The 24,491-nt window shown below is 39.4% G+C and overlaps 1 protein-coding gene across 2 annotated transcripts in view; it reads right to left on the bottom strand.

Annotated features, from left to right (window-relative positions):
- INTS4 (integrator complex subunit 4) overlaps positions 1–24,491 on the bottom strand; it is a 113,948-nt gene that overhangs the window by 24,902 nt on the left and 64,555 nt on the right. For both annotated transcript variants that reach the window (XM_032358043.1, XM_032358045.1), the window contains 5 exons: positions 19,970–20,175; positions 10,976–11,118; positions 7,959–8,074; positions 4,942–5,075; positions 3,293–3,450 (listed from right to left, as the gene is read on the bottom strand). In XM_032358043.1, the coding sequence (XP_032213934.1) occupies positions 3,293–3,450; positions 4,942–5,075; positions 7,959–8,074; positions 10,976–11,118; positions 19,970–20,175 (757 nt within the window). The remainder of the gene's footprint in view (positions 1–3,292; positions 3,451–4,941; positions 5,076–7,958; positions 8,075–10,975; positions 11,119–19,969; positions 20,176–24,491) is intronic.

The raw sequence follows: 24,491 nt of genomic DNA, 5'->3' as shown, positions 1-24,491 counted from the left end.
CCTGCCTGTATTCCCTCTCTCACACTCTCTCTCTGTCAAATAAATAAATAAATAAATAAATAAAATATTTAAAAAATAAAAAAACCAGATGCATATATTTTTTTAAAGATTTTATTTATTTGACAGACAGAGATCACAAGTAGGCAGAGAGGCAGGCAGAGAGAGGAAGGGAAGCAGGCTCCCTGCTGAGAAGAGAGCCCGATGCGGGGGCTCGAACCCAGAACCCTGAGATCATGACCTGAGCCAAAGGCAGAGGCTTTAACCCACTGAGCCACCCAGGTGCCCCTAAAACCAGATGCATATTAAGCCACATTTCTGCAAATGGGATTTGGGAGGGCAAAAGTGCCCTTCCCAGGAACATACACTTTAGCAATCCCTCATCCACCTCATGGCAATAAGCATTTATAACATCTGGACGGGATTTACTTAAAAATATTAAGAGCATGTCTACTGTGTCAAATGAGTGGTAATTTAAATTTTATTATTTTTAATTTGTTTCAGAATTTAAATTTTAAAAACAAAATTTCAGAAATAACCAACTGTTACCTAACCAACTGCTATTCTCAAAATACTTTACACATGTCATGATAATGACCTTCACAACAGTCCTATGACCAGCTAGCTACATAGTACTCTCAAATTACAGATGAGGGGGGACTTGAGGCCCAAGATCACATACCTAGGAAATGATAAAAACTGAGGCTTGAACCAATTCCTTTGCATTTTACATCTCATTATACCAGATCCTTCGTGTCCTACACACTGTTAATCAGAAACAGAACAATGTGACCAGATGAAAGTAAGGGCTAGTTAGACCTATGTTCTAATCTATGACCTTGCCATTCTTGGTCCTGGACAGTCTTCTCCCTTCTTCACTTGATGAACTTCTATTCAGTCTTCAGGTAACTGCTTAGCCATCTAAGGAGGGGCCAGGTATCCCCCATCTGTTTTCCTAGAGAACCCTGAACTTCCCATCTGCAGCATGGAAAGCACAATATTACAATTCTTGTTTCCCTAGCTACCTCCCCAACAGGCTGTATGATCCCTTGCAACAAAGACTGTTTTGTTCACCACTGTGCCACTTCTGCCTAGCATATGACAAATACTCAAAAACCATATAACAAATGAATGACCCCCAGCTCTTTCACTCATTTAAAAATCGGGTACTTTTCATAAGACTGTTTCCAAATTCAACTCTTAAAGCACTTAGAAGAGTGGGTACATAGTAAGCACTTAAAACAGACAGCAGCTCTTATTATGATCAAGGACAGCAGAGCCTTATAAACATCATATCTACATATATCTGGAGGTGTGAAATTCTAGAAACAAATGGGGCGCCTGGGTGGCTCAGTGGGTTAAAGCCTCTGCCTTCAGCTCAGGTCATGATCCCAGGGTCCTGGAATAGAGCCCCACATCGGGCTCTCTTCTCAGCAGGGAGCCTGCTTCCTTCTCTCTCTGCCTACTTGTGATCTCTGTCTGTCAAATAAATAAATAAAATCTTCAAAAAAAAATTCTAGAAACAAATAAATCATCTCCTGGAGCCCCAGCTGAAGCACACTTTCTACAGGTGAGATCCCATTAGATTAAATGGACTTTGGGATTACAACAAAGGTGATGGCTTGCGTATGATGGTGAAGTTTGTTTTAAACTAGTACCAATAAGTAAGTGATCAGAGTCCTAATCAGAGAAACTTCTGTATGAAACTCTAATATTTCCCTTTTCCACAACTACCAAAAATGTAATTTCTGCAGAACCCCCAAGTCACCCAATCTAACAGGAATCATCTTCACTGCAACACGTCACAAAGTCACAAATTTAGAGTCAAACAAAACCAGATTCAAAGCCTGGTTTTGCTACTTCTTAGCAAATTGCTTCACCTCCCCAAACTGTCATTTCTTCTCTGTGAAATGGTAACAATAACTGCAATAATGTTTGCAAAACAGAGCACGTCATCAATAACTACTCCACCATCTGCTTTCCTTTCTGGATCTTTTACCACCCTGGCCACCCTCATCAGAATGCACTCAAGTTAGAAACAGTATCCAGGGCTGACTATAGCACTAGAACAGTGGTCTCACCAGCCTGAAGCCCAGCAGGACTACACGCAGGCAAGTCGGGCCAGCAGGTGTTTACTGAGCACCCACTAATAGCCAGCACTGCATCTGATGACCAAATTGGCTTGCTTTTAGGCATTTTGTACTTGCTTTAGTGCCAACAGGATAAAAACTGTCAAAAAAAAAACCTAAATGTTTACTTAGGTGGGGATGAGTCAGAAAGTGGAACTTATTTTCCTGGGCTTGGAGCCAACAACTTCAGATACTGGCCTCCAAAACTAATCACTTTGTTAATGGAGCAGAAGAAAAAAATATGACCGAGGCATCACTTCAGGGTCAGCGAACCTTTTCTGAAAAGGGTCAGATAATAAATATTTTAGGCTTTGCAGCCAAACAGTGTCCTTGGCGCTACTCAGCTCTGCCACAAACCTTATTCAAAAAAGTAGACAGAAACTATTTTTGTTAAAGGCAAATGGATTTCAATTTGTTTCATATCATTCAAAACATCCTAATAAGGTCTGGAAGAGTCTCCTGGTTGTTCCCCAATATCCTCCCCTTCTTCTGGAGTATCAGAGTCACCAAATGTTAACTAAGCACTGGTCACCAGAATGAAGACTGCATTTCCTAGCTCCTAGCAACAAGATACCATCATGTGACTTAAGTTCTAGTCAATGGGATGTAAGTAAAATTAGAACATGCAACTTTGGGGAAGTGTCTTTAAAAGGCGGTAAGGTTAGAAATGATGATGCCCTTCTCCTGCTCTTTGCTTTTTCCTGCAGCCTGGAAAACAGAGGGGATAGTTAGAGTTTGGATTTTTAGGCAGAGAACCTGATGCAGAAGATGGAGAAAGAATGCACGTAGGGGCCTGATAAACATCGTAGCTCTGCCCTCCCTGCAGGAAAGAATTAACCTTTCCTCCTACACAAGCCACAGTTCTTTACATTTTCTGTCACCCATCCTAACTAATACACAAGGAGAGAAAAATTTAAAACTGCTTCTTTGTAACTCTTCAGCTTTGCACTCATCATCAAAGCGGTCATGAGCACGAAAAGCTTTCCTTTGTAATATGCTCAAACTCCAATCTAATGCAAATACAAACATGTCATAAAACTACGTGTTGAGTGTAGGCCACAGACTCCGAAAAACTAGCCTGTAGCCGACACCAGAAATTAAAAACAGCTCAGCTGAGCATAAGTGTAAAGTTTAACTCTGTCAAAGTAAAGAGATGGTCACCTCACCTGATGGTGAGCTCCAGCAGCTCCTGGGTTCCCTGAGGGTCGAGGTGCTGAAGACTGTACACTCTTTCAAGACTCTGCTGCAGAAACTGATGGGAAGGATCCTCATGAGGCATGATACTGGGGGAAACAGCCGATGACACTAGTTTTCTACCTGGTAACTAAGCAAACATAGTAGGGTTATAAGACCACCAAATTCTGTGGCTCAGCTTCTGGTAATACAAAGAAACAAGGACAAAAAAAAGGGAGTCAAACACAGGAAAGGGAAAACAGGTAAGGTGATTCTGTAAATAACCTTTCTCTCATTCCCTAGCTTCACTGGGAGAAAGGGAGACAGACTGAGAGAATAGATATGGTTTACACAATACAACCACTGCAAGGAGAAAAAGAAAAGAGTATGGATAATATTATGTTCTATTGCTAACTGAAGTAAATGAGGTAACCACAGAAATGGGACTAAAAATCAATCTGCTGTCACATTTATTTTTATTTTTATTTATTTATTTTTTTAAGATTATTTATTTATTTATTTATTTATTTGACAGACAGAGATCACAAGTAGGCAGAGAGGCAGATAGAGTGAGAGGAGAGAAGCAGGCTCGCCACCGAGCAGAGAGCCCGATGCGGGGCTCGATCCCAGGACCCTGGGATCATGACCTGAGCTGAAGGCAGAGGCTTTAATCCACTGAGCCACCCAGGCGCCCCTGTCACATTTATTTTTAAACTTCATTTGATCTTTCACTTCATAGGGCAATGATGGCTTATTACCAAATAAATTTACATAGCACGCTATAAAAACATTTTATAGGATGGTAATTGTAATTCTTGTTCTTACTGCTAAAAGTGGTTACCTTTCAAGAAAGGGATGGACGAGAGCAAAGAGGATTTCACTTTTAATTTTGTACCTTATACACAGTTTAGATTTTCTAACCATGTACATATATTATTCTAAATAAAGTCCTTGGGAGTCACCTAAACAGGAATGAGTTAACACAAATGGAGAGCTTAGAGAAGTGTCTGCACACAGTCAGCTTTCAGTGTTTGCCATTACCCTCATGGTTCATAAAGTTGTTCTTTCTGTATCTCTAAGGTTTTAAAAGTAACAAAGGTTTTATTATTAAAAAATAAATTTGTTGAGAATTTTGGCTTTATGTAATTGTTAAAATGTTGCAAAATCTAATCCTTGGTCTGGAATATATTGTTCCAGATTCCTTTTTCTTGCCTAACATAACATCGTCAATAACTCAGGGACATTTAGAATACGAATCTTCTTAAAAAGTAAGGAATATGGGGCACCTGGGTGGCTCAGTGGGTTAAGCCGCTGCCTTCGGCTCAGGTCATGATCGGGCTCTCTGCTCAGCAGGGAGCCTACTTCCCTCTCTCTCTCTCTGCCTGCCTCTCCGACTACTTGTGATTTCTCTCTGTCAAATAAATAAATAAATCTTTAAAAAAAAAAAAAAAGTAAGGAATACAGAAGAAAAAGTACAAAACAGTGGGAGAAAGCCCAAGAGAGAAAGAGAATGAATGAATGTGTTTTCAGAGAAAATATAGCCTGCTCTTTGCTATTTAACAACTACAAAGGACCCAAAATCAAAACACCAAAAATAATGACAAAACACCAAAAATAATGACAAAAGTTGTTTTCAACATACCCTTAAGGCAGGAACAAGATGAGAAAGACTGTCTCGGAGGTAGGCATAGTGTCTGAAGGTATGATCTGAGAATAGTGCTGGCATTGTTGGACAGGTTTTAGCAGCATTAAAAATAAGAACCAAAACTGCAATGTCTGAGGGATGATTGGGTTAAGAAACCTGGAGGTTTAAAAGGTTGACGTTAGCTAGAATGATGTGCCTCCAATTCCCACCCTCAAAAGTCTTATTAAATGACAATTTTCTAACAAATAAATGCAAATTCAAACAAAGAGATACATTACCCCACTCACCAAAGGTTTTTTTAAAATAATGCCTGATCCTGCAGAGAATAGTAACACATTGAAACTTGCAGTACATGGCTCACTAAAGTACACTTGGGCACAAATCTTTGGATCATAATTTGACACTAGACAGTAAAAGTCTTTTGGATGGTGAGTAATTCTACACCTCAGATTTTACTCTAAGTAAATAATCATAGAGTACAGAATCATTTATAATAGCAAATAATCAGAAACAACCTAAATGCCCCAAAGCAGGAAAATGACCATATACCTCGTGTTTCATCTACTTGATGGGAGTATTTTGCAATCGTTAAAAATTCTGTTTGAAAAATTTATAATATTGTATCACAAACATTGTATCATAAGTGCAAAAGCAGCTGCTAACATATACAGAAGATATGAGAGCAGTCATCTATTATCATATATTTGATGATGAGATAAACTATGTTAAAAAAATAAAACAAGAACAAAATCCCAACACCAAGCCTTAAAAAAGAAGGAAATACACCAAAATACTAATGGTCAATTACTCTGACTAGCAGGATTTTGCACGTTCAGTATGAAGTTTCTTCTTTCAATTTTTTGGACTTACTTTCTATATATATTTTCTTAACAGAGGGAAAATCAGAAATTAAAAGGTAAACATAGTTTCCAATCTTCTATATGTATCCCTGTGGAAGACCCTGTCAGTTGCCTACCCAATCAATATCCATTCTTCCCTTTTTCCTTGCTAACAGAACACTGATTTGACCACAAATATCCTCTAACTTTCTCTCTAGAATCAGGGCCTGATCATTGGACCTCCAGCAGCAATGCTGGATAAGTGAAAATGGCTGAACAAGAAAACAGAAGGAGTTTGGATCACCAAGAATAATGTAGAGCTGCTTTACCAGCAACAGACTGTGTACTTCCAGATTTCTTCTACCTTGGAGAAAAGTAAAAATCTTAATTCATTTAAGCTACATTTGGGGGAAATCTCTTTTACTGAACAGCCAAACATATTTCCTAAATAATAGAACCTCTCAACTGCCCAGAAAGGTATCTTAACGTTAGAGCCTTCCAAAAGTGTTTAATGTTTTTTTAAATGTAAAAAGGGCCCTCGGATTTCTGAGCACTTCAATACATCATGTGAGGTTTGTGATAACATCTAGCCCTTAAGCCCCTTTCTGATGAGCTAAATTTCAAGCAGCTACAGTATTGTACCTTTAAAGTAAGGTCTGGAATAAGCCTTTCCCAGAGGTAAACACGAAGTCAGACATTGATTAGTACATCAACTAAACAAATGGTTAAAAATTTCTCCAAACAGGGGCGCCTGGGTGGCTCAGTGGGTTAAAGTCTCTGCCATCGGCTCAGGTCATGATCCCAGGGTCCTGGGATCGAGCCCCACATCGGGGTCTCTGCTCAGTGGGGAGCCTGCTTCCTCCTCTCTCTCTGCCTGCCTCTTTGCCTACTTGTGATCTGTCTGTCAAATAAATAAATAAAATCTTTAAAAAAAAATTTCTCCAAAAAGTGTGAAAATAAACAAACAGAATGAAGAGAGACTATAATGGTCACCCTATGACAGCCAGTTATTTGGCTGATCTCTGCATTTCAATAAATATCCCCTAAACCTCACCAAGAATCTGCTATAGAGCAGAAAGAACCATAAGAGACTGTGGGTGCACTGATGTAAATGTATTCCCATTACCGGAAAACAATCTAATTGCATGGCATGCTGCCCATGGCTGTCACAAACCCACTCAACTTGCATCAGAGGCAAAGTAATCCTGCAGACTAGCTCAACCCATCCCCTCTTCAGGCTGCAGATTAAGAAAGTTCATAAACTGAGGCCCCTTGGTGGCTCAGTCAGTTAAGCGTCTGCCTCTTGGTTTTGGCTCAGGTCACGATCTCAGGGTCATGAGATGGAGCCCCATGTCAGGCTCCAGGCTCAGTCCAGAGTTTGAGATTCTGCTCCTCTGCTCCTCCCCTGCTCACTCTCACACTGTGCTCTCTCTCTCAAATAAATAAATCTTTAATAAAAGAAAAGAAAAAAGAAAGAGAAATAGAGGAAGGAAGGAAGATTGGTCATTCATAGACCTTAAAACCAAAGATGGGGGCATCTGGGTGGCTCAGTCATTGAGCATCTGCCTTCCCTCAGTTCATGATCCCAAGGTACTGTGATTGAGCCCCGCATCAGGCTCCCTGCTCAGCGGGGAGTCTGCTTCTCCCTCTCCCCTACTTGTGCGCTCTCTCTCTCTCTCTCTCTATTAAATAAATAAGCAAAATATATAAAAATAACAACAAAATAAAATAACAAAGATGCCTGGCTTTGAATTCCACATGTGCTCTTGGGGAGTTATTTAGCCTTTCTAAGCCTCAGTCTCCTCATCTGCAAACTGGGAATAATACCTCCTTCCAGGGGTATTTGGGAGATTTACATATGTAAATATGCATATTTACATATACATGGTAAATGTATAAAGCATGAAACAGTGTGGAATATAATAGGTGCTGAACAAATGGTTTAAAAAAACTAATAATAATAATATTAAATAGCAAATGTGAATTATTGTGAAAACAAGAATGAAAGCTACGAATAACAACTATTAGGCTCCCTCGGAATATACTCTTAATTAAAAGAAATGAAAAAAAATTAAACCTAGGACTGCCCCCTCCAAGTTACACTGCAGAAAAAGATGCCAGAACAGCCCACCAAATCAGCCCAGTCTTTCCTAGTTTTATCCTTGCAGAGGATACAAGCTGGATCATCCATGTCCGGTTCAGCTGTGTCAAAAAATGGATGTGTGCTCAGGAGCTCTGGCACCAAGGGAAGAACCAGGGTTGGATGCCGACTTCCCAGAAACTTCAAGCACCTGAAACAAACAAAATGAGAGTCCACCTTAGTAACTTAACAAATGCTTTAAAAAGTACTGGGGATTGGAATCAGAAAACCTGATTCAGAAATGCAAATTCCCAACCACCCATTTTTGGTAACCTCTATGACCTCAAATAAGTCCTTCAATTATTCTGGAACTCAGTTCATCTAAAAAAAATTGCTATTATTAAAGAGCTGATATGGCATAAATTACTACTGATTATTTAACCAACAGCTATTTTCTCCAAATTCCTTGCCAAGAGAACACTGATTTTACTCAAGTATCAGGTAGGTGCTCAGAGAAGGGAGACTCAGCCCAAGGGCTCAAGCACAAGTGGTTTAAACTTTACTACCTTTGCAGGAAGTAAAGTAACCCATTCCTGCTCAAAGGAACAAGAAGGGAAGTCTGATGGGGAGCTACTCAGGAATGTTCTCCTAGACAAAAAAAAAATGTGTGAGAAGGAATGCCCTTTCCTTTATGCCTTAAGATACTGTCTTATGAGGCAGCCATCCTGCAACTATGAGAAAAATGCCAAGAGAACTGCAGAAAAACCACAGTGTTAATAACCCTGTTAAGCTGTTAAATGACCAATCCTATAACTTGACTTCCTGATTTGTAATGCCAAAAAATTAGACTTCATTGTTTAAACCACTTTTAATCGGATTTCCCATTACTTGTAGGCAAAAGCAGTATAACGGATATCCTGGGCGAAGTTCTGAAATCAGAAGTGACCTGACCTGAAACATGAAAATGAGTAACTGTGTGGCCTTGGGCAGACAGGCTTCTCACCTACAAAATGGGATTAAAAAATCCTTACCTCATACAGTTGCTATAAGCATTAAATGAGATAATGAATAAAAATTACTCAGCAAAGAGTCTGTTTCAAAGTAAGAACTCAATTAGGTATTATTAAGTAGCTATTAGTTAACTATTATGATGACATGAAAACCTTTATAAGCCATGGCACCACATGGCTTATACCACTACATGGCACTGGTAACTAAGCATTTGTATTATCATTTTTTAAGTTCTGTTTTAGAAGGTTTAGAAAAGAAATATAAATCCTTATCTCTATTCTTGTGGAGTTTATAATTCAGCTGGGGCAAAAATGATGAACACTACAAGGCAATGAACTACCAAATGAATGATACTCCCCTGCTTTCCACTTGTCAAAGGTAGAGGAGATCACCATGATCAGAAGTTTCACAAAGGAGAAAGGACTTCCCCAGGGACTGGAGAACAAACAGACTGGCAATAGAGAGAAAGCAAGCACCAGGAACAAATTCATGGATATTTGGAGTAGGATAGGTATCCCATTTAAAACACGTGATATTGTTAGGAAAGTATACTTTTGCCCAGTTCTGCTTTTCCTTCTATGTGAAAAGAACTGAATGGCTAATTTTCTGAACTCCCACCCTTTTACTCACTGTGTTTCAGGGGACATTGTAAATCTTGTAGTCTGGCCTCTAGGTGCTACCCCTTTATCTCCTATTTTGCTCAGGTCGCTCAAGCATCTGGGTCTCTCTGAAACTGGACTTCAATTCTGATTTGTAATATTTTTCCTAATCATCTATCTACCTACCTACCTACCTACCTACCTACCTACATATTCCCTACTTCTTTCCATCCTGCTATTTGAAAGCTAGGCCTCTGAATTGAATCCGTTTTTAACTCTCCATAGCACCAACACAGCAATTGGGTTATAGAGCCAAGTACTCCAAGCATTTGCTGAATGAACTAAAGCTATATAAACATAACAAACTACCTCCCCTCCAGGTTTTCATTTATGTATCTACCTTTTAAAAATGTCTTAAAAACATTGCCACTGTGATTATTCCTTCCCTCTTTATCACATCCTTTTTTGGTATTCCTAAATAAAGCCACCATTCATGGGAAGAAATGAAAAATCAAATGATTATTAGAATAGGCAACTTCAAAATCCTCTGGAGCACTACAAACACTACAAGGTGAAGGAGCTTTCAGTCTACAGTCACCAGTAAAGACAGTCTTAAATAAATACTCTGGGTGAACCAAATAACCACCTGTCTTACTGTAAGGCAAGAAGAATGTTCTGTGAAACACTCCATAACAATCCCTTCCATCAAGCAAAATTACTCATTCCTTCTGTGTCATCCCAGATACAGACACTGACACCAGTTTTTCTTCCTACTACAAGACCCACACCCCAAGGACTGAGTGCTCTTTGAAGACTCCCCTGGTGTTTTCAGTCTTAAACAGATCTTGCAAGTATCTAATCTGACCCACAGTTTTTCTACTTTTAGTACCAATTTTTTTCAGAAAATCCAATAAACTATACCACTGGAGTGATCTCATCACATAAGCTCACTTAAATACGTGGAGCACGATTATGAACATTTTATAATAAATGTCTGCAAGTAGTTCTTCAAACAGCAATTCATGAACAATGTCAATTTTGACTCTAGTCAGTAAAGGTAGAGGTAATCAAGGGAAAAAATGAAGTGGTTTTCCATCTGTAGACAAAGTGCCAGTCCTGCCTCTCATCTCTACAATGCAGCTGTGATCATTTAGACAATGCAAAACAGACAAAGAAGTGATTAACAGGATAGAGGAGCAAAAGGAATCTAATCAGCTCATCTCTGCCTGCAGCACTTACCATAGGGCTGGGCACATAGTGAATGTACAGTAGCAGGGCACATACTATCTGCTAAGAGGATGGATGGACAAATAAATAAATAATCTAAAATGGGATAGTCAATTTAGGAATCAGATTCCTGAGTGTTAAGCTGAATCAGGTTGCTAAACTGAAGGCAAACTGAGGGCCATACCATCAATCTATGATGATCCACTACTGGATAATTCAGTATACATTTACCACATTACTGGACCCAGTGAGCAAATGAGCAAAAAAGTCCTTACTTCCATATGGAGTCCCTATCAGTAGGGTACTTGGTTAAATTTTTCAGCAGCTCCACCAGTGCAAGATGAATTCCTTCTTTGGTTGAAACATTAGTACAGCACAAAAGTTCGTGAAGAGCCTCTCGAATATCTCTGGATGAATCCTTTAAAAAAAAAAAAAGTAATAATAATAATAGTAGCAATCACTGTGAATTTGCTATTACAGGAGAGCGTATAAGTTACAGTGGGACTACAGGGTAAAGAGTCTCTGAATTTTCTTGGAGGCAAGAGGCTAGGAGTTGAGAAGACTTCACAGAAGAGGTAACATTTGAATTCAGATTTGAAGACTTCATTCATTGGCTCATTCATTCATATAAATAAAGTTTGTGGCCAGGGCAGAGTAAATAAAAAGACTGTTACAAAATGATGTTGGAGAAATGGCCGTTTCTCTTCTCATATCTACTCTACCTCACCAAAGTGACTGGAAAAGGTCACCAACAACTTCTTAAAGCTAAAAGATATGGATGCATATCAGTTCTATTCCTCTTGGCTATCTCTGTAGCATTTGTCAGTTTTTCAAAACTTTTTTATACAGATGTTTTGAAATATATACAAAGTAGAATTAATAAATTCCTTAGTTTCAACAATTAACTCACAGTCAATCATGTTTGATCTAAACTTTTACCCACTCCGCCCAACTAGATTATTTTGAAGTCAGTCAGAGAAATCACAGCATTTTATTGGTAAATATTTCCATAAATATATTTTCAGATGATTCCTTATTTTTAAAAATCACAAAACCTGGGACGCCTGGGTGGCTCAGTTGGTTAGATGACTGCCTTCGGCTCAGGTCATGATCCCGGAGTCCCGGGATCGAGTCCCGCATCAGGCTCCCAGCTCCATGGGGCGTCTGCTTCGCTCTCTGACCTTCTCCTCGCTCATGCTCTCTCTCACTGTTTCTCTCTCAAATAAATAAATAAAATCTATAAAAAAAAAATCACAAAACCCATATCCTGCCTAAAAATGTAGTAACTGCTTAATATCAACTATCCAATGAGTACCCAAATTCTTCTGACTCAAAGTTTGTTCTAGTCAGGAACCAACTAAGGTCCACACATAGCAATGTGGCAATATGTTCCTTAAGCATCTTTTAATATGTAAAATCACTGTGTATCTCACACCCTCCCCATGTAATTTCTTCTCTGTATATCCTGTTATGATAGTTAAGATTTAGAAGCTTGATCAGATTCACGTTCAATTTATTTTGTAAGACCATCTTACAGGGGTTCGGTATACTTCCCTCAGGAACTATATGATGTCTGTTTCTCTTCTGTGAGGTTAGTAACCACTGGTGAGTACTTCCCAGATCTATGAATCAACTGAAGTTGTAATACAATGATGTACAAATCCTATCTATCATTCTTTAATTTATTAACTGGAATACTTCTAAGAAGAGAAACTTCCCCTTATCAACCAGCTGGTTATCATGAAGTTCAGTTTGGGACTGATAGTTCAGATACGAAAAAGAAGGATTAATGCTTGATTCCTTAATTTACCAGTTTCCAAAATAAGAAGCTGATTACTAAACATCTTCCAAGATGACTAATGCAGTGTTTTGTTTAAGTATCATTACAAAATCATGCATTTAAACATACTTGCAGTTAACAGTCCTTAATGATGTGTTATAACCCTTAATGATGTGTCTCCTGGGTCTTTCTGATATGATCCTCGAGGTCTTTGATAGCTAACTGCTCTCTGTATGATAAGGTAGTACAAACTCATCTTATTACATTTCCTGCACTAGACCTGGAATCAGCCATTTCTCTTAGGAATTTTGATACCTTTTAGTGGAAATGAGATCGCCAGAGCATTGTTTTAAGTCAGGTTTACTGATAAGAATTTTCATTCTGTAAAATTCATCCTTCTCAGTGAACACTTCCACAAGTTTAACAAATCCATATAGTTACGTAACTACCACCTCCATCAAGATATAAAACACTCCTATCACCAAACTCTTCTGTAGTGTCCCCCTGTAGTCTAGCCCTCACCCACAGTCTCTGGCAACCACTGATGTATTTTCTGCTACAGTTTCGTCTTTCCCAAAAGGTCACAGAAATGGAATCACAGAGTATGTTGCTTCTTTCACCTAGCATAATGCATGTGAGAATCACCTGTGTTGTTACCTGTATCAGCAACCCGTTCCTTTTTATTACTGAGTAATACTGCATTGTACAGATGTACCCAGTTTATTTACCCATTCACCAAATCAAGGATTTGTGTTGTTTTAGTTTAGAAATATTGTAAATAAAGCCATAATAAATATTTGCATACAGGTGTTTGTGTGAACGTAAAAATTTTCAATCCTCTTTAGGAAATGCTTTAGAGTGGGAATGCAGTATCAAGGTAAATTTACATTTAATTTTATAAAAAAACTTCCAAATCTATCATTTTGCATTCCCATCAGCAGTGGATGAGAGTGCCAGATGTTCCCTGTCCAAGTCAGGAAATGACAGATGCTGGTGAGGATGCGGAGAAAGGGGAACCCTCCTCCACTGCTGGGAATGCAAGCTGGTGCAGCCACTCTGGAAAACAGCATGGAGGTTCCTCAAAATGTTGAAAATAGAACTGCCCTATGACCCAGCAATTGCACTATTGGGTATTTACGCTAAAGATACAAACGTAGTGATCCAAAGGGGCACGTGCACCCGAATGTTTATAGCAGCAATGTCCACAATAACCAAACTATGGAAAGAACCTAGATGTCCATCAACAGATGAATGGATCAAGAAGATGTGGTATATATACACAATGGAATACTATGCAGCCATCAAAAGAAGTGAAATCTTGCCATTTGCGACAACGTGGATGGAACTAGAGTGTATCATGCTTAGCGAAATAAGTCAAGCAGAGAAAGACAACTATCATATGATCTCCCTGATATGAGGAAGTGGTGATGCAACATGGGGGCTTAAGTGGGTAGGAGAAGAATCAATGAAACAAGATGGAATTGGGAGGGAGACAAACCATAAGTGACTCTTAATCTCACAAAACAAACTGAGGGTTGCTGGGGGGAGGGGGTTTGGGAGAAGGGGGTGGGATTATGGACATTGGGGAGGGTATGTGCTTTGGTGAGTGCTGTGAAGTGTGTAAACCTGGTGATTCACAGACCTGTACCCCTGGGGATAAAAATAAATGTTTATAAAAAATAAAAAATTAAAAAAAAATACAGAGGGAGAATTGGATCAGATCAATTGTATCAAGTGCTGTCACTTGATACTGTCAACATTTCTTTGGTTTCTGGTTAGGCATTCTAATACGTGTGGTGTTGTAATACCTCTAATAGGTGTGGTTTTAATTTGCATTTCCCTAATGACTAATGATGTTAAGTATGTATGCTTCACTTCTTTATTATTTGCACTGCTTATTTTCTTTCCTTAAGTACCATTCAAATCTTCTCCTGATTTTCTAATCAGGTGATCTGTCTTATGACTGAATTTTGAGAAATCTTCATATATTCTTTATCAGATATATGTTTGTTTTTTTTTAAAGATTTTATTTATTTATTTGACAGACAGAGATCACAAGTAGGCAGAGAGAGAGAGAGAGAGAGGAGGAAGCAGGCTCCCTGCTGAGCAGAGAGCCCGATGTGGGACTCGATCCCAGTACCCTGAGATCATGACCTGAACCGAAGGCAGCGGCTTAACCCACTGAGCCACCCAGGCGCCCCTATCAGATATATGTTTTGCAAGTATTTATTCCCAGTCTATGGTATGTCTTTTCAAAAACATGTTTTTTTTTTTTTCCTTTGACTTAGAAAAACAGAAATTTGGGACGCCTGGGTGGCTCAGTTGGTTGAGCAGCTGCCTTTGGCTCGGGTCATGATCCCACGGTCCTGGGATCGAGTCCCACATCGGGCTCCTTGCTCGGCAGAGAGCCTGCTTCTCCCTCTGCCTCTGCCTGCCTCTCTGTCTGCCTGTGCTCACTCGCTCTCTCTCCCTCTGTCTCTGACAAATAAATAAAATCTTTAAAAAAAAATTAAAAAAAAATTAAAAAAAAAAGAAAAACAGAAATTTGGGGCACATCGGTGGCTCAACCAGATAAGTGTCTGCCTTTGGCTCAGGTCATGATCTCAGGGTCCTGGGATGGAGCCCCATGTTGGGCTCCCTGTTCAATGGAGAGTCTGCTTCTCTTTCTCCCTCTGGCCCTCTGCACTGTTAGTGCTCTCTCTCTCTCAGATAAAATCATAAAATCTAAATAAGGAAGAAAGAAAGAAAAACAGAAATTTACTGTCTCCGTTCTGGAGGCCTGAGTCCAGAATCAAGATATAAGCACGGCTGCTTCCTTATGAGGCTATGAAGGAGAATTGAGACCAGGCCTCTCCCAGCGTCTGGTAGCCTTGGCATTCCTTGGCTTGTAGATGGCATTCTCTCCTCTCCATGTCTTCACATCACCTTTCCTCTATGCATGTTTCTGTATCTAAGTCCATCCCGCCTTTTTTGTACAGTTTATACATTAAAGGCATTATATACAATTGATCTGATCCAATTCTCCCTCTGTATTGTGGTAAAATACATACAACATAATATTTACCATTTTAAGTCAATGTATTTTTTAAGTGTACAGTTCTATGGCATTAGATACATTTACATTGTTGTGCTGTCTTTGTAATTACCTAAAAGTATCTTTTTGAAGAGCTTTTAAATTTTGATAAAGTCCAATTTATCTAGTTATTTCTCTTATGGATTAAGTTTTTGGTGGCCTAACTAAGAAATTTTTGTCTAATCCAACGAAGGTCACAAGTATTTTCTCCTAAAAGTTTTACAGAATACTTTTTTAATTTAAAATTTTTTAATTTAAAATTTTAAAAAATTTAAAAATTTAAATTTTTCTAATTTTATAGAAAATTTGGTTTTATTTAATACATAAGAAATCAAACTAAAAATTTTAAAGGATACATATGCATCCACAGAGCAAAACCTAAGATTCAGAGACTTCTCCAAAGCTAGGTTGGAAACATGCCTTCTTTAGTCTCCGGGAACCCTCTTTCAGCTTGCAGGTCTCTCAATTCTTCACTCTGTATAGTTACTGATGCCAACACCTTAACAAACACATCTGACCATGTTGTTGCTCTGTTTAGGAACCAGTTAGCTTCCCCACACCTCTTCAACAAAGCTCAGGCTCCCGGGCACGCAAGCAAGGTCCTTCACAATCCATTCTCGGCTCACTTCTCCCTCAGAGTCACGTGCACTTCTCAGCATCCCTGTCCATGCTGTGCCATTTCTTTTCTTTTATTTTTTAAAGATTTTATTTATTTATTTGACAGACAGAAATCACAAGTAGGCAGAGAGGCAGGCAGAGAGAGAGGAAGGGAAGCAGGCTCCCCGATGAGCAGAGAGCCCGACGCGGGGCTCGATCCCAGGACTCTGGGATCAGGACCTGGGCCGAAGGCAGAGGCTTAACCCACTGAGCCACCCAGGTGCCCCCATGCTGTGCCATTTCTGCCCTCCCAGCCTACACCTGTGGCCACATGCTAGTGCTGTGGCTAGAATGTCATTCCTTGACTTATTTTTAATACTATCTTGTAATTACTGGCTTATACTGCTCCCTGCCTTCTCTATGAAACTGTGAGTGACTCAGAGGTAACAGCTAGTACTGTCTACTTTCACATCCTCAGAACCTAGCACAGAACCTGGCTCTGCAAAAATAAATAAATAAATAAATAAATAAATTTTAAAAAAAATCAGTAAATGTTTCCTGATTGACTTAATCAATATTACGAACTACTACCATGTTAAGCATTTTACATGAATTCTCTTTCCATTCTTATAAGAAACACACGAATATGTGGAATTATCCTCCCTTTATACATGAGAAAACCAAGTACCAGAGAGAATTAATAATTTGTCCAAAGTCACAAAGCTGATAGGATACCCTGAATAACTTTCAGGTGCTCTTCCCTTAACAGGATTTTCAAAGCTCTGCAGGAGCTGGTCCCACGCGCCCCTCCAGCCTAACTCTTCCCTCACACTAGCTCTGTTACAGCCAGGCCCTCTTTTGGTCCCTCCACTATGCCATGTCTCCTTCCACCTACCATCATTTCTAAACTTGCTGCTCCTCTGCCTGGTATATTCTTACACCCCATACTCCCAACTTTTCCTACCAAGTTAGGGTCTAATTCCTTTTTCAGATATCAGTTTTAGAAGCTGTCCCTGATTGCTACACCCCCTTAGCCCCCAAAGACCAAGTGCTTCCATGACAGACGCCCATGGGACCTCACTCCTTTTTGTCATGCGCTCCTCATTCACCTAATTATTAGACCTTCATTTGTGTCATATTTGTCTATCTCATTCATACCTAAATTGTAAGGTCCATGAGAGCAGTACCATGGTTTCTGCTCACTGGCATAGTGTCTGGCACACAAAAGGTGGTCAATGAATACTAACAAATAAACAACAAACAAACAAAAACTCAGGTAAAAAGATCAGGGACCAAAGACAGGGACTGACAGTTCGATTCAGCTCTGTCTGGTTTTACACGTTGTCAACTTACCCATCAGATAAAATGTATCCTGTATGAACAAATCACCACCATTGATAGGCGGTATCAAAAAAACAATATTCGGGCGCCTGGGTGGCTCAGAGGGTTAGGGCCTCTGCCTTTGGCTCAGGTCATGATCCCAGGGTCCTGGGATCGAGCCCCACATCGGGCTCTCTGCTCAGCGGGAAGCCTGCTTCCTCCTCTCTCTCTCTCTGCCTGCCTCTCTGCCTACTTGTGATCTGTCTGTCAAATAAAAAAAAAAAAAAAAAATTCAAAGAATAAGAGAACAATTTTGACTATGTTCCTTAAGAAATTCCTAGTTATGCAGCTGACTATGCAGATTTGTTTTAGGACATGTTTACAAAGCATCCACTCTGTAAAGTTACCACATCAAACCCTGAAAGGAATACGGTAAGCGGTACAACAAGGTCACTCTCCTTAGGTAGCTCATACTCACATCAGGGAGAGGGAGTTGAGACAAAACCTGCCATTAATGATAAAATGGGAAAACTATAGTAAGAAATGCGTAAGCATGCTTATGGCTCTGTGAACAATCAGTACATCAAAACATAGCTTGGAATAGATCTCAGATAGTTAGCAAACATTTCCTGAGCATCTAGCAGTTTTCAGACACTAAAAGGCACTAGAAATAAAAAACTGAAAGAAGCCAGGATCGTGCAAAGCTCTCAGTCTTGTGAAATAAAGAATTAAATTGTCAAAACCATCCTAATATACACTAGACACAGGGTTACACAGGAAGGAAGAGGAGTGCTACTTAACCCACTTGGGGTGGAGTTACTTAGGGAACACGCTGCCTAATAGAGATCTGAAAATAAGCAGAAGTCTACGAGGTGAAAAGTGGCAGTTTTTGCAGGCAGAGGGAAAAAAAGAGTGAAAGAAAAATGATGAGGAAAAGCATGATGATTAGGGGAGTGACTCCAGTATCAAGTTCAAGATGAGGAATGGTGGGAAAGAATTCAAAAAAGGAAAGGTAGGGCTAGGGTAGAGAGCTCACCCAAGGAAAATAATGCATAGAATGCAAACTTATCTTCTTAGGAAAAAATGAGTGAAAAATTATAAACACAGACTTATAATTCAGGAAAAACCTTACCAGAAGTGCTAAGCAGCTGAGAAAACTGATGGGGAACTTCAAAATCAAAGCACCCAATCTGTTTTTTGAGTATGGAGCAGAAATCTGTAATAATGACTAAAATACCCAATAACTCTCTCTTTCACAATATCTGAAAAACCAAAACCAAACTGAAACAAGAAAGAAACCCAGAGGCCAAATCCCATTTATTAATATTCTGAAAAACATCAGGACTCACAAATAAAATCCAGATACTTTAGAAAAATAATTCAAGAACCACATCGAGTTGTACAGCCTCGGAGGCAAATCTGTGTTCATATCGTGGCAGAGCCACTTACCAACAGTGTGACCTCAAACAAATTACTTTCTTCTCTGTAAAACTCCAGGGTTGAATGAGTTGATTCCCTAAGATCTGTTCCTGCTATAACATCCGAAGATTAACTAGAAGCATTAAACCAAATCAAAGGCTGAAAAGAATTCTTCATTATTTAGCCCCTGCCTTATCTATAACCACTTTTCCTCCAACACTTCGGCTCCACGCTGCTATTACAATGAATTCCTTTAATTCCTATTTTTTTTAAGATTTTATTTATTTATTTGATAAGAGTGAGAGAGGAAACACAACCAGGGGGAGTGGGAGAGGGAGAAGCAGGCTTCCCATCAAGCAGGGAGCCCCATGTGGGGGCTTGATCCCAGGACCCTTGGGATCATAACCTGAGCCAAAGGTAGATGCTTAACAACTGAGCCACCCGGGGGCCCCTCCTTTTAATTCTTTAAATGCATCACACCCACTCTTACCTCTGGACCCATGGACACTGCTCCCTCTGGTGCCTTCCACCCTACCATCAGTGCCATTTCTTCCTAAGAAAGGGCCTTACCAATTTCACTACTCCTCCAAGTGTCCACTACCGTATTCCTTCTTCCTTCCCCATCTCACAACCTTACCGCAGGGACCCCTGTCCTTTCCTGATGACAGCAATGCTAAGCTTTCTTTGAGTTTCCTGTTTAACAGCAAGTCTCCTCTACCTTGGAGTTGTGTGCTGAGAAGGCCGAACTGCACTGCCCATATACTACTGCATCACTAGTACCCAGAACAATGCCTGGTTTAAAGACTGCTTATTTATTTGAGAGAGAGAGAGAGCTTGCATGGGGGCAGGGGAGGTAGGGGCAGAGAGAGAGAGAGAGAGTCTCAAGCAGACTCAGTGCTGAGTGTGGAGCCTGACATGGGGCTCGAGCCCACAACCCTGAGATCATGACCTAAGCCAGAACCAAGAATAGTACGTCCAACGGACTGCAGCACCTAGGTGCCCCATAGTGCCCGGTTTACAGATAAAGTGGCTCTCCATAGGTACCGATGAAGAAATGAGTAACAAACTGTGAAGACTCACCTCTAACACAGCCAGGACAGTGTCAAGCTGATCCTCTCGGAGAGTGATATTGTTGGAGATTTTTCTCATGGTGTGTATGGACTGCAGACGTACTTCCTCGATTTCATCATTAAACATGTCAACCAAGAAATCAAGGCACTTCTCCGCAAAAGAGGGTGAAGACTGGGCCAGCATGCAGAGAGCCTCCACAGCAGCAATGCGGACCTCTAGACAAAAGGGGACAAATAAGGCTATGCATTAGGTTATGAGCCATGGGATAAATCCAAGGATTCCTTCTCTTTCTGGTTTATCTTTAACTTTCTACTCTTCTCCATTAACAAACTCTCTCTGGGAGATTTCCTCCATGCCCACAGACTCAGCTACCACCTTCACACTGATCTCAGAAAAAGGACTTTGGTGTCATGGGGACTGAGGTTTAGATCCTGACATGCAAACGATATCAAGTCACATGTCTGTCTTCAGTAACTGCACCTTGAAAACAAAGTTCTTGTTTACCTTAGTACAACAACCACCGTTCTCCACTCAGTACTTTTTTCAAAAAGCAAATTTTAAATAATTAAGATTAAAACAGACTAGATATCATGTTCTCATCTTAGAGATAAGATTCAGCAAAGTGAATTAACTTGCCTTAAAATGAGTGAGAGCAGAGATAAGACTAGTACCCAGGTCTGCTGATTCTAGACTAGCATCATGTAGTGGTTAAGGATACATGCTTTGGAACGTTAAAGGTCTCACAGTAAATTGTGAAGAGTAATTCCTCCACTAATTTGAAGGGTGATCTTGAATAAGTAACTTAACTTCCTAGCAACCTCAATTTTTTCACCTTCAACAGAGATAATACTCATTTCCTTACAGAGTAGTTAGAGGCTGGGGTATGTTAAAAGCTCAGTAGATCTTAGCTACAGCACAGGTATGGATCTTACAAGCGCCTTGAAAACAGAGGCATGTCTTCTACCCACCCTGTATGGCCTGAACACATAACAGAAAAGCCACTGATTCCAGAAAGCCCTTCATTCATTCACTAGAAATAGTTCCTGAATGCATACTACACGCCCAGAGCTAACAGCCTTGCTAAGAGCCTTAGGAAAAAGCTAAGAGTCTTGATACAAAGATAAGAGGTAAGTAAGCTACAGACTATGCTCACAAGATTTCCATACATGCTTGTTCTGCTCCAAAGGTTCCCACATGGTTCTGCAACAAAACGTACAGTTTTTAAAAAGAAAGGAAAAAAACCCTCAAGCTGTGGTTAAAACTCAGAAATATAATTTTTTGTGTGTGTAAGAAAGGTCTTACAGACACTTTAAAAGCAGAGTTACTACATTAAAGCGAGATGACTTGGGATTTTTCTTGGTAGCAATGAATTCTTCCCTTCATCAGAACTGAAAGATTTGCTACACTTCATAATAAGGTAATTTAAACATGAAATTGCTAACAATTACAAAGAAAGCCAGAAATGGGCCGAAATGTGTTAAATGCTGGGTCCTCTGCCTAGGGCTTTACCCATTACACCACACTAAATCATGTGTAACTCTTGCAAGTCCACAAAGTGAATCACACAGACACTCCTGATCATCAGCAGATAATCAGTGTGGACCTAAGGGGATGCAATTTTAAGCAGAAACAAAGAAACTTTTGTGTTGCTCTTTGTATGTGTAGTCTGGAAAATCAACAATTTCTACTGGACTCTTTGGAATGTTGAAAATGTATTACATTCTCCTTAAGGGTCCAGGGCAGAGGAAAAGGAATCAGCTATGCTAAAGGGAAAGGGAAAAAAAATCCTCTGGTGCCTTAACATGTGCAATCAAATCCTGGCTTTGTGCTTAGTACTGAAGACACAAGGGTGAACAAGAAAGAGATGGCCTCCCAGCGCCTACAGACAAGAATAGTTAATTGGATTACAAAGTGATTGATGAGCAGTACAGTAAAAAGCACAGGGAGTTTAAGAAAATGCAAAAGCGGTATGTAGCCCACTAAGTTGGATCAGAGGCAGCTTTCTGGAACAAGTGACCTCTAAAACAATACCTAAGGGAGGTGCTAAGCCAAAAGAAAGGAAGAAGGCCTCCCTTCTAGAGGACTAAAAGAATGTATAATACTAGAGTCCACAGCTAATGAAATAAGGCACTGTTTCATTCCCAGCAGCATGTCTCTAATTCACCCAGAATTTTAGAAATATACTAAGAAAGCCAGCATAACTGATACTGGTTATGATATATTTGCTTTCCAAAGTTAAGTTCCTTTAATTAAACCTTAGTGACAGTTAAGTGTCTGACTCTCAGTTTCTGCTCAGGTCATGATTGCAGGGTCATGGCTCAGTGCAGCGTCTGCTTGAGATTCTCTCCTTCCCACTCTCCCTCCCCCATTCATTCTTTCTAAATAAATAAATAAATAAGTCTTAAAAACAAAACAAAAAAAAAAACACCCTTAGTGACAAACTTACGTAGAACTAAATAACATAAATATTAATAGTGATGAAATTCAATTTGCAAAATTAAATAAAGTAAAAATGCTTGCAGAAACTAAATAAAATAGGCTCTAGTTACTTGTCTTAGGATAAAATGGGTATTAATAATGACTTCTTTATTATGAAATACCATTTAAAGTGTAATTCGTGTATCCAGTTCACAGAAAACAAAAAAGCAGAGGCTGCTTTAACTAATTTCTCTATACAAGTTTCCTCCATTATCCAAAAGAAGAGTGAAACAATGAAACCTTTCTTTTAGGTGAAACAATGTAAAGCAGAGTGTAAATGATGATGTAAAGCAGAGTATCTCCCACTTTCCAAAAGTTCACTTTGTGTCACCTCACTTTTAGAAGACTTATATGGGTATGGTAATGACTTTTTTCATAAAAACGAAACTCCGTTTTGGATTTCTTTTGGTTAACAAAAACAGGTACTAATGTAGGTTTTTTTCATGAAAGCAAAGTGGCATAAAGAGAACTTTAAGGAAGTGGGGAAGACACCCATACACTGAAAACCTTATAGCTAACTAGAGAAGGAAACCCAATTCTTATATCTTATAACAGAAAATGATCTTTCAAAAAGTAATTCTTGCCCTTCTAAGAAGTTCTACTCTGAGGTAATTTTTTACAGGCATTTTAAAGACCTGAGTTCTAATCCTCTGATATAAATTTACTATAAAATTTGAACAATCAACATTATCTCTCCTGATCTGTTACAATTACTGAAAATGAGATAGTTGTAGTCAATAACCTCAAAACAATGACATTCTTTATGTGAGACAGATAGATATAATGGAAATTATACAAGAGCTTTGCAGAACTTCTTTCTACAAGATTTATCTATCTAAAACAACTAAAAACAGAAATAAAAAACAGAAACAACAGTATTCAACACACTGGACATCAGAAAATAAAGAGTAATGATCCCTGAGAGGGAGGAAATAAATTAGGTAAGCTCCAGAATTTACCAGTTTATTATCTGGGAAGCTTTTCCAGGTTCCAGGTCTCCCTACATTGAGAAGATAGAGCTAGGAGTCTGGAAAGGCCAATGTGGACAGAGTTCGTAAGGCAAAGTACCAAAATGGAGAGTACCACACATGGAGCACTTTGGAGATCTGCAGAGGGTCCTCCTCAAGTCATCAGCTGAGTCCTGATCTGTTAAGAAATTGAGGTCTGAGAAAGAACCGTTAAGCAGGGCTACAGGGAACAATCTCCAAAGCTCAAAAATGGTCTACAACTGCTTCTTCAGAAGAGTTTGTTTGAGTTGGGAGTAAAATGAGCCCCAGACTAAGTGCTGTTTCAGTTCCTCTTAACAAAGCTTAAAAATAAGACCTGAAATAAATGCATCCCAGAACTAAGTTCAAGAATGTAGGACTATAACAATGTTCATTACCCAACAAAGTAAAATTCACAATGGCTGGCATTCAATTGAAAATTGCTAGCTCTGCACAGAAGTAGGAAAATATACACAATAAGGAGAAAAATCAATCAAAACCAACACAGAAATCACACAAACAAAGATTTAATAAACAACAACATTAGGATAGTTATTGTAAATGCATTCTCTGTTGACAAAGTTAAAGGAAAGATCAAGGAGATTAAGCAGATACATGAGAGATACTAAACAAACCCAAATTCTAATTGAATTTATATGAATGAAAACTACAAGGTCGGAGATGAAAAATACACTGGATGGGATTAAAATCAGAATACAGATGGCTGAAGAAAAGATTAATGAACTCCCGAGACATAACAATGAATATTATCCAAAAGGAAAGGAGAAAAACAGAAAAAAAATCAGGATGGAGGGGCAGCTGGATGGCTTAGTCGGTTAAGCATCTGACTCTTGACTTCTACTCAGGTCATGATCTCAGGGTTGTGGGATTAAGCCCTGTATTGGGCTCTACACTGGGCATGGAGCCTGCTTAAGATTCTCTCTCTTCCTTTGTCCCTCCCCCCACTATTTCTCTTAAAAAAGTAGGGGGGATGGAGCATCAGTGAGTTCCAGAACAACCTCAGTAGTCTAATATATGTGTGTCTGGAGTCACCAAAGAAACATGAG

The sequence above is a fragment of the Mustela erminea genome, chromosome 9 (genome assembly GCF_009829155.1).
Source record: "Mustela erminea isolate mMusErm1 chromosome 9, mMusErm1.Pri, whole genome shotgun sequence".
NCBI classification, from domain to species: domain Eukaryota; kingdom Metazoa; phylum Chordata; class Mammalia; order Carnivora; family Mustelidae; genus Mustela; species Mustela erminea.
The sequence above is the reverse complement of the archived record's forward strand: the minus strand, read 5'-3'. Positions and strand labels throughout refer to the sequence as shown.